At 45.5% G+C, this 13,165-nt stretch overlaps 1 protein-coding gene across 6 annotated transcripts in view; it reads right to left on the bottom strand.

The window, feature by feature from the left end:
- The window catches only part of pou2f2b (POU class 2 homeobox 2b), a 40,638-nt gene extending 27,676 nt beyond the window's left edge, over positions 1-12,962 (bottom strand). For 2 of the 6 annotated variants that reach the window (XM_032518649.1, XM_032518653.1), the window contains exon 1: positions 11,563-12,961. In XM_032518649.1, the coding sequence (XP_032374540.1) occupies positions 11,563-11,662 (100 nt within the window). In that variant the 5' untranslated portion in view covers positions 11,663-12,961. Of the gene's footprint in view, positions 1-11,562 lie in introns of all 6 variants that reach the window. The other 4 variants (XM_032518654.1, XM_032518657.1, XM_032518651.1 and 1 more) reach the window with 3 other exon arrangements.
- Between the last annotated feature and the right edge of the window lie 203 nt (positions 12,963-13,165).

The raw sequence follows: 13,165 nt of genomic DNA, 5'->3' as shown, positions 1-13,165 counted from the left end.
GGGTCTCCGGTTTTACACATGGAGAACTATTGATGGAAAAACATGTTGATGGACAAAGAGAAGCTGGTATGGTGAAATGTTTGCTGTTAATATATATGGTGCTTGGAGGTCATTTTGACCAAGAAGCTAGAAGCTGTGTAAGTGGATGGAGAAATTGAAGTTAGCACACAACACCCACTTTGGTCTTTTGAGGCGTTGGAGTAATGAACAACCAAGCCCAAGACCACAGCAAAGAACCTTTGTACCATTCTGACCTCAGCTAACTCTCCTCATCCCCGCAGACGATGCAGTGGCCACACTCGCACGCACGCGTGCGCGCATGCGCGCGCGCGCACACACACACACACACACACACACACACACACACACACACACACACACACACACACACACACCACACACACACACACACACACACACACACACACACACACACAGCAGCTGAATGAATGAATGCACTTTGTCTGCCTCTGTCCTCTCCTTTTGACCAGTAAAGAAGTCAGTCCCAGCTCTCAAATTTAAAGTCCAACATTACTGCCTACCATTACCACTTCAAATAACTGCAGCTGCAAAAAAACAAATATGTATTTTGCATCACCAAAGAGTTGCAGAGTTTATGCACATAACAAACACCTGCAGCATATTTGCAAAGCAGTGTCATATAAATATCAAAGGCTTAGATTTGGTAAGTAATATAGATTTGGGATGTATGCATAATATGTGATCAATATCTGTTGCTGAATAAAACATGCTGCTGGCTTCTGACAGGCCGATTTGAAATGGAGATGCTATGCTAATACCAAAGGCTTCGGTGGGATTGGCCCTGAACCCTCCACATACCAGAAGTTCACACTTAGACACTCTCACCTGCACTCTCCATAATGCATGAGCTGCTTGAATATATATATCACCCCCACATTGCACAGCTCAGTCACAGACACACACATCCACAACAATGTGGAAACACAACGTTTGCACAATGACAGAGGCTTATACGCACAAGATAAGCCATGCACACCTACATGCTTGCACATACTGTATCACACACAACCCACAAACATACACACGGTCCACCATAGCTCCCCACAAAACAACCTAAAGACACTTGTTTCATGGTGAGAATCTGATTTCAGATATGTTGAAAGAAAGAAATACAGCAAGAATAAAAACTGCCTATTTGGTTTCAGAAAAAAATAGAAAAACTAAAAGTTTGCTTTAATTTAGATGTAGTATTTGGCACCCTTAAATCTATTTTCTATTTACTGACAGAATTTTGCAGACAGAAAAACGAGATGTATGTTTTCAAAGCGTTGATTTCTATGGAACATGCCAGGGCCATATCCAGTAAAAACTAGAAAAACAGATGAAAACACACTGTTTTTCCTCTTTGATCGAGTGGTGTGAGACACAGAGACAGTGCTTAATCATAACACTGGTAGGGCATCCTGAACCTCTAGGCTTTCTGCAGCAGGAAACAGAGTCAGGGTTGCAGAACAACTCAGTGTGAACTGGACTGGAGTTTTTGTGTGTTTATGTGTGTGTGACGCTTGTGTGTGCGTGTGTATGGGTCTGCTGTTTGTGAGAGACCATGCAAGTGATGTCTGTTGGCTGCCAGTTAAAACACACACATGCGCACGCGCACGCACACACACACACACACACACACCCACACACACACACACACACACACACACACACACACACACACACACACACACACACACAAGGTAGGGTCAGCCGAAGTGAGACATGAGGAATGGCAAGATAGAAAATTAAAGACAGTTGAACAGTTAATATTACAGCTGGACAGGATATGATTTATATACATTTTTATGACAGCCTATAGTAAATATGCATTTACAGGGTAAATTTACAGGGTAGTATGTTTTAGAAGACAACTGAATTTACTTAGTGCTTCCATCTCTCTGTCTCTCTGCCCCTGCTGGTCTTTAACCTTGGCCTCTGGTGCTTCTGTCTATCGTAATAAAGTCACCCCTCCTCTTCTTTACCTCTTTCTCCCTCTTTCTTTTCTTCCTGTTCTTCCTCCTCTCTGTCTCTGTCTGTCCCCCCCGACACCACTGTTGTCCACTGTTCCACTCATTCATAGTAAACACTATTGATTTTCAGCAGGGAAAATAAAAAAAAGGCCATGAATTTTAATGCCCCTATCTGTCCCCTTCTCCATCTCTTCCTATCCCCCCTGCCTCTCCCTTCCCTTCACCCCCCTCCACCCCTTCTTTCCTGAGGGGAGGATAAAGAGATGGGGATCGTGTGTGCGTGTGTGTGAGCCGTATGTGTGAGTGTAAGGTGGTGGTATACGGAGAAGGGGGTTGCATTTCTCATTTCCCAGCTGTGCCTCTCTCACACAACTGCTCCCCCTCCTCCTCCTCACCCCATACACCTCTCCTTCTCCCCATCCTCTCCTCCTTCGTTCTTCTTCTTGTCCCTCTGTCGCAGCCCTCTCCTCTTCACACCGACTTTGACTCTGGGGAGTGGAAGCAAATGAAGCTCTCGCCTAGATGGGGCAGTCCCATTCTGCTGGTGCACATGCACTTAAACAAGTGATACAACTGACCATCGGTCAAGGCCACGCACAGGCAAGACAAACACATACTTGTAAATGCTCTGATTTACACACACACACACACACACACACACACACACACACACACACACACACACACACACACACCACACGCACACACACACACACACACACACACACACACACACACACACACACACACACACACACACAGGCACTATAAGCGACACCATTCCTTCACCGTCACCATATTTCAGCAGCGGTGGAGTCAACTATTTAAATTTCCTTCCATTTTACTCTCTTCCTTTTTCCTTCTATTAACTTCCTGTTCTATCCAAGCTCTTGCCCCTCTGTCTTGTTGCCTCATCCAACCCCTCCCTCGCCTTTCTTTTCTCTACCTCCCTTGCCAGGCCTCTCTCTCTTCTACTCTGTGTATTGATTTTGCTATAAGCGGTGTCCCGGTTGCGACAGGTTAGCGAAGACAGACAAAGGCAGACTTCATCAACCAGCGCTAAACACAGGAGCCACGTCCTCAATAATCACTCCATCACACAAAAGACGACGAGAGAGAGGGAGAGGAGGGAGTGGAGAGGAGCATGTAGAAAGTATTGACAAATAGCGCTGAGAATAACAGAAGGGGAAATAGGTTTTTGGAGCACTTTCAAGGTTTTCTTCTTGTTTTCTTTAATTTTTAGGAAACACATGGAAATATTCCACCGCTTGGCAGGGGCGTCGGACTGAGGGAAAAAAGAGACTGAGTATACAGGTCCCTCATGTGAGGAGGACCCACAAAGAGTACTAGAATGAATAGCCGTGGATGCGGGGAGGGGCCATAGAGAATTCCTTGCTTTGCCCTGGCCCTGTCGCCTGGAAGTTTATGCAAACACACATGAACAAACTTGTCTCATTTCTTAAAATTTGTGATGTTGTTCCCCTCTTAGTTGCATTTGTCATTTTCTTTGATTACCACCCTTATTTTATTAACCTTAGCACTTGGCACATGCATACGTTTGAGGCATGCTTCATGTTCTGTGCAACACCGACCCCAACTAGTATCTGAAGGAGGGTTTTTCTTCCACTGACCTCATTATAAAAGTGTATGTGAACTTTGCTAGTCTTTTAAAAACAGTCTTAATGTGTGTGTGTGTGTGTGTGTGTGTGTGTATGTGTGTGTGTGTGTGTGTGTGTGTGTTTGTGTGTGTGTGTGTTTGTGTGTGTGTACGCAGACAGTTTTCATCTCCACTTAATCTCAAGCTCCTAATTCAGAGTGTACACTGAGCCGCCTAATAGGATGTGACTGGAGCGCCTGCTGTAGCGCTAGCTAGCTAGCCGATAATGAGAGAGCAGGCACAGCCGGAGAATCAAAGCGCTTCATCAGCACTCCTAATTACTGTAAACCTCGTTAGCTGGCTGGAGAGCTAGCATCTGCTCTCGCTAACAAAGTACATCCAAATATAACACGGTGTGTCCAAGTGAGAATCAAAGACTGTGCTGCTACCACACCCTATGATTTCATTGTTCTAGTCTGTGTTGCAACTGCAATGACAGCAGAGGAGGTTTGTTGCGGTTAGGGCTAAAATGAAAAGCAGAGGAATAGACACAAGTAAAGTGACCAAATACCAAGTTCAATACAAAGTTTGCATTGTTACAACATTTTTCCAATTAACTGTGGGGCTGTTACAAAGCTTGTCTGTGATATAGTACACTGAGGTCTGAGGGTGTTAATGTGGCCCATCTATGAAGCAGCAGGTGTGTGGACAGCAGGTTTCCATGTAGCTCTGTCTGTTTGCCCGCTCACCCCCTCTCTATCACTGATCAAAGCACTTCCTTTCGACCCCCCCATCACTAACTTCTGCTGTTTCTCTGCCCCACCCCCCACCCCAAACATAATTTGACTGTTGATTACACTTGTCACTCAAGGCAGCATGTGGCCAATTAGGAAAAGGAATGACGGGGAGGGGAGGAGGGAGCAGGTTGTAATGAAGGGGGAAGAGGAAATTTCGGTTACAACTTTTCATCGCTTGTTCCACTCAGGTAGCCTTTTTAGCTCTTATCTGTGGGAAAAACAAATATTCGTTTTTGTTCAATTTTCCTTAAGAGACTCAAGAAACATCCACAAGATGGTCTTTCTTCTCCCCTCTCCGACGCTCCGGCCTTGTCTCATACTCTCTTGGCCACTTTAGTTTCTTTCCATGTTCCAGGGTAATCACAGACTCATTTAAAGTCACTTTTGTACACTACCTCTGACTGGTGGTTAAGAGTGTGACCGCAGACTAGGCTTTTATGGGCCTTAATGTGTCCTACAGACACTTTGGCAACCAGGCTGCAGCAGCCTAAGATGCTGGCAGAAAGGGAGGGGGGGGGGGAGGGAAATAGGACATATGAGGCCAACAGCCATGGCGACTTAACCAGGCTGAAAAAAGGGGGAACGAAAGAGGATGAAAGAGGAGGGAGGGAGAGGGACGTGCGCAACAAAATGGACAGAACATGGGAGCGTCAAAAGAAAGGGGAGAGAGAGGTCACTTAGTCACTCCTTCGGCACCCCCTGCTCTGTGCCTCTTTCCTCGTCCCCTTTACAAGCAGACAAAGGGACAGAGGGGTGCAGCCCTTGTAAGGGAGGAGGAGGGGTTTACGCCTCTCTCTGTCTTCCCCTCTCTCCCCCCTCTTTCTCTTTGCCTCCTAATATTTATAGACGACCAGTGAATATTGTTGGTATGAATAGATTCAGGTACAGTAGAAAGGGAACCCAGTTGGAGTAATTAGCAACACACTGGAGGTGTATCAAAATCTAAAGTTCTATTAATTTAGCCTGGAAAGTTATTGAAATATTTTTTTAAAGTTTAAAGTTAATAAGATCTAGAGTATGTTTTAATATCCTGGCACTTGTTTTCTCAAGCAATGAAAGAAGGAGTGGGACTATGCACTTATATGAAAAAAAGGCAGAGTAAGAGATTGCACAAGGCAATGAGAGGGAGAAGAGGTGGTGGAGTACAACAGATTAATTTCAGAACAGAGCGCTCGGAGAGAAGGATGGAGAGCGGGAAGGATATAGGGGATAAAGAAAAGGGAAAATGCAGAGAAGAGAAAAAGAGGCGGGAGATTAAACATGCATTCAACTCTCTCTACGGGCTGAGCTGCTTTTGGAGAGTCTCTGTTGTGTACGTGTGTGAGCGGAGTGCATGTGCACTCTATAGGGTGCATTTGCGATGATGGGACATTGCTTATAGCAGACATGTTCGCTGCCTCCGCCTCAAAACCTGATCGCTAAGCACTCTCATCCACCCTCATCTCTGAAGGACAGCAATGGAACCCCAAAGGTTAATAGGACCCCTTCATTACCATAAATCTTATCAGCTAAATGAAATGGAGAGAAGGACCTCTGATTTAGTTGTTCGCTCTGCTGGGCTAAGGGGAGACACCCAATCAAACCCCTGGGTTTTATTGGTCTTTTTTATTATCTAAATGTACTGGCACATGAGCAGGGTGGCAGAGGTTACAGCCTGCAGCTATCAACAACAAAAAAAGACAGAGGCTGGCGAACACATATTGTTGGTGTGTTTATGAGAACAGTCATCTCAGCAAATAGACTGTCCAGTCCTTGCGTGTTTTGCTACAAAGAAAGCTCTGGCTCTCTGACCAGAGGAATGTCTGCTGCTGAGCCTTTGTGTTGATGTTTGAATAAATCAGACAATCTTTGGTGAAAAAAAGCCCTAAAATCAGATAATCAAGAGTTCAATATGGTCAGTGGGAGTTCAAAAGCTTGTTAGACTGCCTAGTCTGATGTGGGTGATTGGTGGCATGTGGTGAAGCCCACTCCAACCCTGATCCCAGCCAAGCCACCACTGACTGAGAGTCCACACACACACACACACACACACACATACACACACACACACACACACACACACACACACACACACACACACACACACACACACACACACACACACACACACAGAGCACAACAGGATGTCCCCCATGTAGAGGTCAAGTATGGTTGAGTTCTGCCTACGTACGTCATCTCTATCTCTATGTTATTGAAAGAGAGAGAGGGAGAGGCAATGAGAAACACAGTAAGAGGTATAAATCAATACCCAGAATGGAGTCAGGTGGTTTGTATGTGTTTATTCCTGCTGATGTGTTGATTATCTGCGCGCACACCCATGCACACAAGCTCCATCTATCCCTCTCTGTGTGTGTTCTCCAGGTGATAGCTCTGATTAAGTGGCCTGCTCACCCAGGCTCTGATTAGGACTAATGCTGGGCTGTATTTCACTGGACACAGCAACTAAGTGCACACAATTATTCCTCAGAGTGCGAGCTTGTGTATGTGGTGTGTGTCAATCCAATAATAAAGTCAGTATGGACCACATTCAAGAATAATGGATGGCCTGTAAATGCGACTCATCAAGCTCTTTAGATGAATATGTTTGCATGATTTTTCTTGCTGTGTCCTGATGTATATGCTCTGAGTGTCTTTGCAAGTGTATGCATATTTACAGCATATGGGTAAAGGTCATTGACTGGCGAGAGTGTGTGTGTTTATATGTGTGGGGCAATGGTTATTAATACACTAATGGCTGATGTACTGTATATGTGTGTGTGTCCGCGTTCGTCCTGTTCCCCGGGAGAAACTCAATACCACTCACTGTTGCTAATGAGCTTTGGGACCTCATCAGCATTAATACTACATTAGTCTCAACAAACACACACATCAATGCGCACACACACAACACACAACACACACAAACGAATGCACGCACGGCTACAGCGTATTAGGTCACCACCTAACAATAACAACATATGAATACAACCTTCAGATGCATACCTGTGCAAAATCCATAAAAAGGTAAACAGATAATAGGATTAAAAGGAATGCACAACACAAATAGCAGTGTTATCATTACACTTGGATTTGTGTGGATTAATCATAATGTGTATAGGAGGTTTAATTCCAAAATGTATAAATTTTCCCCTTAAGTACATAACTACAAGAGCAGGTGATTACATGCTCAGAAATTATGCTATGCTGAAATAAACAAGCCTTTTCTGTTGCCAGATGATTTTAGTAAAATCATATTTATACTTTTAATAATTGTCTTGGAGCAGGATTTCAAATGCGTTTAGTCTCATTGCATTAATGCATCAGTTCAACATAAGACGTCACTGCTGTGGCTCCTTCGGGCCCCTTTATGTTGTCAAACTGTGTCGGGCTGACATCTGCGTAAGCCTAATATACGTAAATAGCCGAACAGATAGCCCATTAGCTCCTAAAGCATTCTGCCATCAGCCTGCTGCATTCAGAACTCTGTGGCTGGCTCATATACTGCAATCTAATTCTACTACCACAGGGAGAGGAGGGAGAGAATTGTATTGTGACAGAGAGCAGGAGGGAGTGGGAGGAAAAGGAAGAAGAAGAGGAGAGAGAGGGCTACAGAGAAGGAGAAAGGTAGCTTAATGCAATAAAGCATGTAGTATTGACATCTTTCTTGTGTCTATTGATTCCCCATTATGTTGCTAACAAACCCAGGTTGACATTTTGTCATTTGCAATCATGTTAACACTGCGACTTGCTCGCTCCCCTCCACAAATCGATCTATACCTACACACACTAGTTTGCACGTTTGCTCATGCTTGTGGACACACACACACACACACACACACACACACACACACACACACACACACACACACACACGCACACACATTCCCTCTTTCTCAGACAGACAGAGCAAATGTCCGCCATCAAAGACATGTTCCCGTGCCCCAAAAACATGTAGGAATGTCTTGAAAGTAGCCAGAAAGCACAGACACAGAGCTGTAGATGTGATGCATTAAGACAAATCATTTTTTAGGAATATACTGTACGTAATAAAAACATCAGATTGTCCCTACATAATCCGAAAAGGTAATGAGGAATACAAATATCACTAACTGTGTGTACCCCTGTCTGAAATTCAAAAACAGGAATGAAGTGAGTCTAAAATGTAAGGGGTCTGTGTGAGAGAGGTAGACAGTATATGGTAGCAGATAGGGGTTAATGGTGTGTGACAGAAGGTGCATAGCTGAGATAAACTGAATTTAGGTGTTTGTGTAAGCGTATGTGAATGAGAGAGAGAGAAAAAAAAAAGCTCCAGTCTCCATCATGTCCCATCATAACATTTCATATCATGCCCTGCACTGTGTGGAAAACCTGCGGTTTCACCTCTATGTCCCATTAAACTTTCATACACCAGTTAATGCTGATGGCTTCACAAACCACTTTACTACACATACACACGCATAGTTCACATAGCAGCGGCCCTGACCTGTACCTTCACAGACACACTGCCATTAAAAATAGAAGAAAACCTGGATCAGTTACAGCAGCTCGCTATCCAGGTGGAAAACTAACATCCTTGTTTTATGCTATATTATGGTTCTTCTGTTTCATGAAGATGTGTGTGTGTATGTGTGTGTGTGTGTATGTGTGTGTCTGTGTGTGCGTCTGATACAGTTTGTGCCAGCATGTAAGTGTGCATGGCTATCTTGTTTGTACAAAAGTGTGTGTGTGTGTGTGTGTGTGTGTGTGTGTGTGTGTGTGTGTGTGTGTGTGTGAGCCCCCACAGGGGTTGTGCATGAGTGCTCTAGGCCTGTTGTAACATGAAAGAGAATAAAAACACAGAGGGCAGAGAAGGGTCAGGTGGGGCTAAATCAAACTCTTCTGCTGTGACCTCTGACCTCTGACAAAGCTCCAACTCAGTGGAGTCAAGGCGCTGCCACCAGTCAAAGAAACAAGTTAACTGAGAGCTTGAATCAAAAGACCTTAAAGTCCCCTAAAAACATGTCTGTGCGGGTATTAAAATGTTCTGTGAGCTACCAGCGCAGGTTGGGGAAGCACAGATTAGAGCTCAAGGGCACAATGACCGTAATAGACAACAAGTTACTGAAGACACTTCTGTGGTGTGTCGACTCTATCTTGGTATTTCTGTGTGATGCCGTCTCTCGTGGTTTGCCAATGCACAATTCTTGAAGATACAACAGCACAGTCCTGTTTCAGTCCTGAGATGTACTGACCCTGCACTCCTTCAGCAACAAACCCTCTGAGTTTGAAAAGGACAGCACCTTGTACTGTGTTATCAGAATGGAATAAAATCAACATAGCATTGTGAATCATTGTTATCCCACCATCTAAGGAATCCAGCAGCCTGTGTACACATCCCATCAGTTTGCCTGCTTAGTCAGATGCTGGCCCGGCCCGGGACACTGCATCATAATGGCTCGCCTGTGTTTTACGCTCACCTCTCAAGCTCAAACTGGGTTTTTCTCTCCCTCCTCGTTTTTCACTATGTCATCTGCTCTTACTTTCACCCACTTCTCCCTCTCTCCCGCTCTCTCTTTCCACTTTTTTATTTTTAATCTCATTCTGACATTTGCCATTTTTCAACGTGCAGAGCGCAAAACTCCTCCTCCCTGTTCCTTGCTCCTTCCCCTCATCCTCTTTCCAACCAACCCCTCACCCCTCTTGTCTGTGTGTATATCTCTAAATATATAGGTAACAGGTCCCTCTCATCCCTCCCCCCTCTATCACCTATCCCTTCATTGTCACATGTTGTGCACTGCTGACTGATTGTGTGGAGTAAGGGTGAAGCCTAGCATCTCTGAAATCCAATGGGCTTGAACTGATCTGGAAATGAGTGGAGAGCTGTATCACTGGGGGGGGGGGGGGGGGGGGCTGGCCCTTTAAGAGCCCATCCATCGAATAAGGTGCACACCTGCCACATTTACGCACCATTGCGAACTGATACGCAAGTTACTGTATGTATATACATTAGTGAATAACTTCAATACTGAGATACGTCAGAAATAAAAGCCCATTGACCTCATATTGAATTACTACTCTCAATTCCCTACAATTTTGCCATCTTTGAGTGGGCACACACAGGATAGAAAACATTATGGACCCAGCGCACCGTTCCCTCTCCAAAGATGTAGTGGGGGAAATGATTGAGAAGCTGTTGCATGTCTGAGAAATTGAGGACTATGCTGGAGCTCTTTCACAACGACAGTCATGACACACTGAAGCCAGCCTGGCTGCTCCCACCATGCGTCCTTTTATTCCGCTTCAGCGCAGATGAAACACAGACGGCGCCCCAGCCGGCACCCTCCCCCTCCCTGACTCCACACTCCCTCTGCTCCTCCGCTTTCAACCGTGCAGCAGCCAAGCAGTGATGGGACAGAGAGATGTACTGGAAGTCTATTTCCAGTGGTGTTTACAAAGATGCGAGTCCCAACCAGCATGCAAGTAAGAGCCACAACAGTCCCCGGGCGAATCACAGATGTTCGTCAAGCTCAAAGCCGAGTCACGAACATATTATGTATACTTAAATAAAACAATGTCAAAATAGTATGAAATAAAACGTGAGAATAACGGGGTTTCCTGTCTCATCCAGTACGTTCGCACTCCTCCGTGTACCTACTCTCTTCTTCTATCTCCTCCTCTCCCTGCTTCCACCGGCCCAGGAATCGATCTCTGCAGGATCGATAAGTTGGCATGAATATTCCCTGCCTGCCGAGAGTCTAGTTGGGGAGAGACGGAGGCTGAGGCTCAGGCGCAGGCAGTGGAGGAGAGGGGAAGGATGGGGACAGAGACAGGAGGGAAATATACTCGGAGAAAGGGACATAGTCGGCTTGGAAATTAAACAATACACGGGTGGAACAGTGGTGCATCGTTCCACAGATTGGACAGCAAAAACGGACAATTTACGCAATTAATTTTCAATCAGTCTGGACATTTCAGATCGCTCGGGAAAGCTTCTGTGATTTGAACGATCGCCCCGCAAGTGTAAAGGACTCCTTTCAAACCTTCAAGACGAGCCGGAGGAGTGTGTGTGTGTGTGTGCGTGTTAGTGGGTGTGTGCGCCGACAACTCTCCCCGCTGCAAGTGCATCGGCACCGAGCAAGGCGGGGCGGGTCTGCATGGCTGAGTTTGACCGACATGGAGGATGTGTAGCAGGAAGGAGAAAAAAAATTCTTACCGGAGTTGGAGCGAAGAGCCAGAGGGGACTTGAGACGCCAGGCGTTGAGGTCAGGGGCAGTTCTCTGAAACACGAACGGCACCGGCAAGGGAACAAACATGATCTTCCTCCGGCTTCTTGTTTTGATGCAAATAATCTGACAGAATTGCTGTAGACCTGATAAGCTCTGTCCTCTTCTGGAGCTTCTGTGTCTTCGTCCGTTTTTCTGGTAGACAGCTTTGGGAAAATATTTGGTATGGAGAGCTCACAACATTCACCGTAAGGTGTGTACACATGTAGGCAAGCGGCGCCCTTTAATTTACATTTGTGGTTGTCGACTGGTGGCCAGCATTAGTTTTGGTGTAAATGTGCATAGAACATATAGGTAGGATGGTCCCTTGAGTGCAGCAGTTAGCTTACATACAGTCCAGACTAACACACAGACGGATAGAGAGGAGATCAGACCTCACTTCTACAGGCTACCGGAAAAGTTGTGTTACAATTACAGGCCTATTGTAGTGGCGTTATATTAAAAGCCTGTGTGACACCGGCCTGTCGTTGATGCACCTGCGTCTCTCTGTTACATTTGCACTGCTAAAGCGTTCTCCTTGAGTAAACATAGAGCTTATTTGATCCTCTCACTCCTCACCAGTAATGTTTCCTATAGGTGTGAAAAGGCATGAGAACAGTCGCTAGCCTACTCCTGTAGCATCAACAGCCGGGCTGAGCTTTGGTATTCGTTTTGCAATTTAAAACAGCACAATAAACTATGATACATAGAAAGAGGCAAGAAAGTGTAAAAAGGCCAGCAGAGTTAGAAAGTCTTATTTGGATTTCTGTAGTATTTGGTTTAATCTATTGTATTTGGTCTCTAGCTGCACGCGCTCCTTCTTCTCTCTCCTTTGCATGGAGGCTACATAAGACATTCATCCGCTCGCGCAAAGCAGCGGATCGCGTCGCGAGCACATTTAAAACAGCCTCAATAAAGGCTATCATCAACAAAAAATAAACAAGTGTGGGGGGGGGGGGGGGGAAGCTGCACGGACTCTCACACGCACACAAACACAACGCGCGCTTGGCTCTAACGCCCCTCCTCCCTCGCTCTCTGTCACAAGGCAGTAATTAAAACGCAATCAATCGATAGATAAATAAATACAGCGAATAAATTAATAATTTAAAATACTAAAAAAGCAAAACAACGGAAATAAGAAAACGTATGGAATCCGGTTATGGTCTCGCGTTTTTTTCGGAACACTTGCCTATCTCCGTCCATCCGTCTGTGTGTCTTTTTTGCCTGTCTGTTTGTCCCCGTTATTATCGGGAACCCCAATAGCTCATTCGACCCGGCTCCCTCCAGGATTGTAGCGATCTGCCACTAGGATGGCCGCAACATTGAGGCGAGAGAGGACCCGCTACTACTCACACATCACCACCCCACCCCCGCACCTCCCTCCCTCCAGCCCCTCACTCCCTCCTCCCACCCACCCACCCACATCTCCCTCGTTTTCACTACCGCTGCAAAAGGTATCCTGTATTGATTTCTGGATTTTTTCCCCCCTCTTAATAATACCGGCTATAATGATGCCAATGGTGATCAGTGCATTACAACCGTCCTTTTTGGGAA

The sequence above is a fragment of the Etheostoma spectabile genome, chromosome 6 (genome assembly GCF_008692095.1).
Source record: "Etheostoma spectabile isolate EspeVRDwgs_2016 chromosome 6, UIUC_Espe_1.0, whole genome shotgun sequence".
In the NCBI taxonomy this organism is placed as follows: Eukaryota; Metazoa; Chordata; class Actinopteri; order Perciformes; family Percidae; genus Etheostoma; species Etheostoma spectabile.
This window is presented reverse-complemented; position numbering and strand designations above follow the sequence as displayed.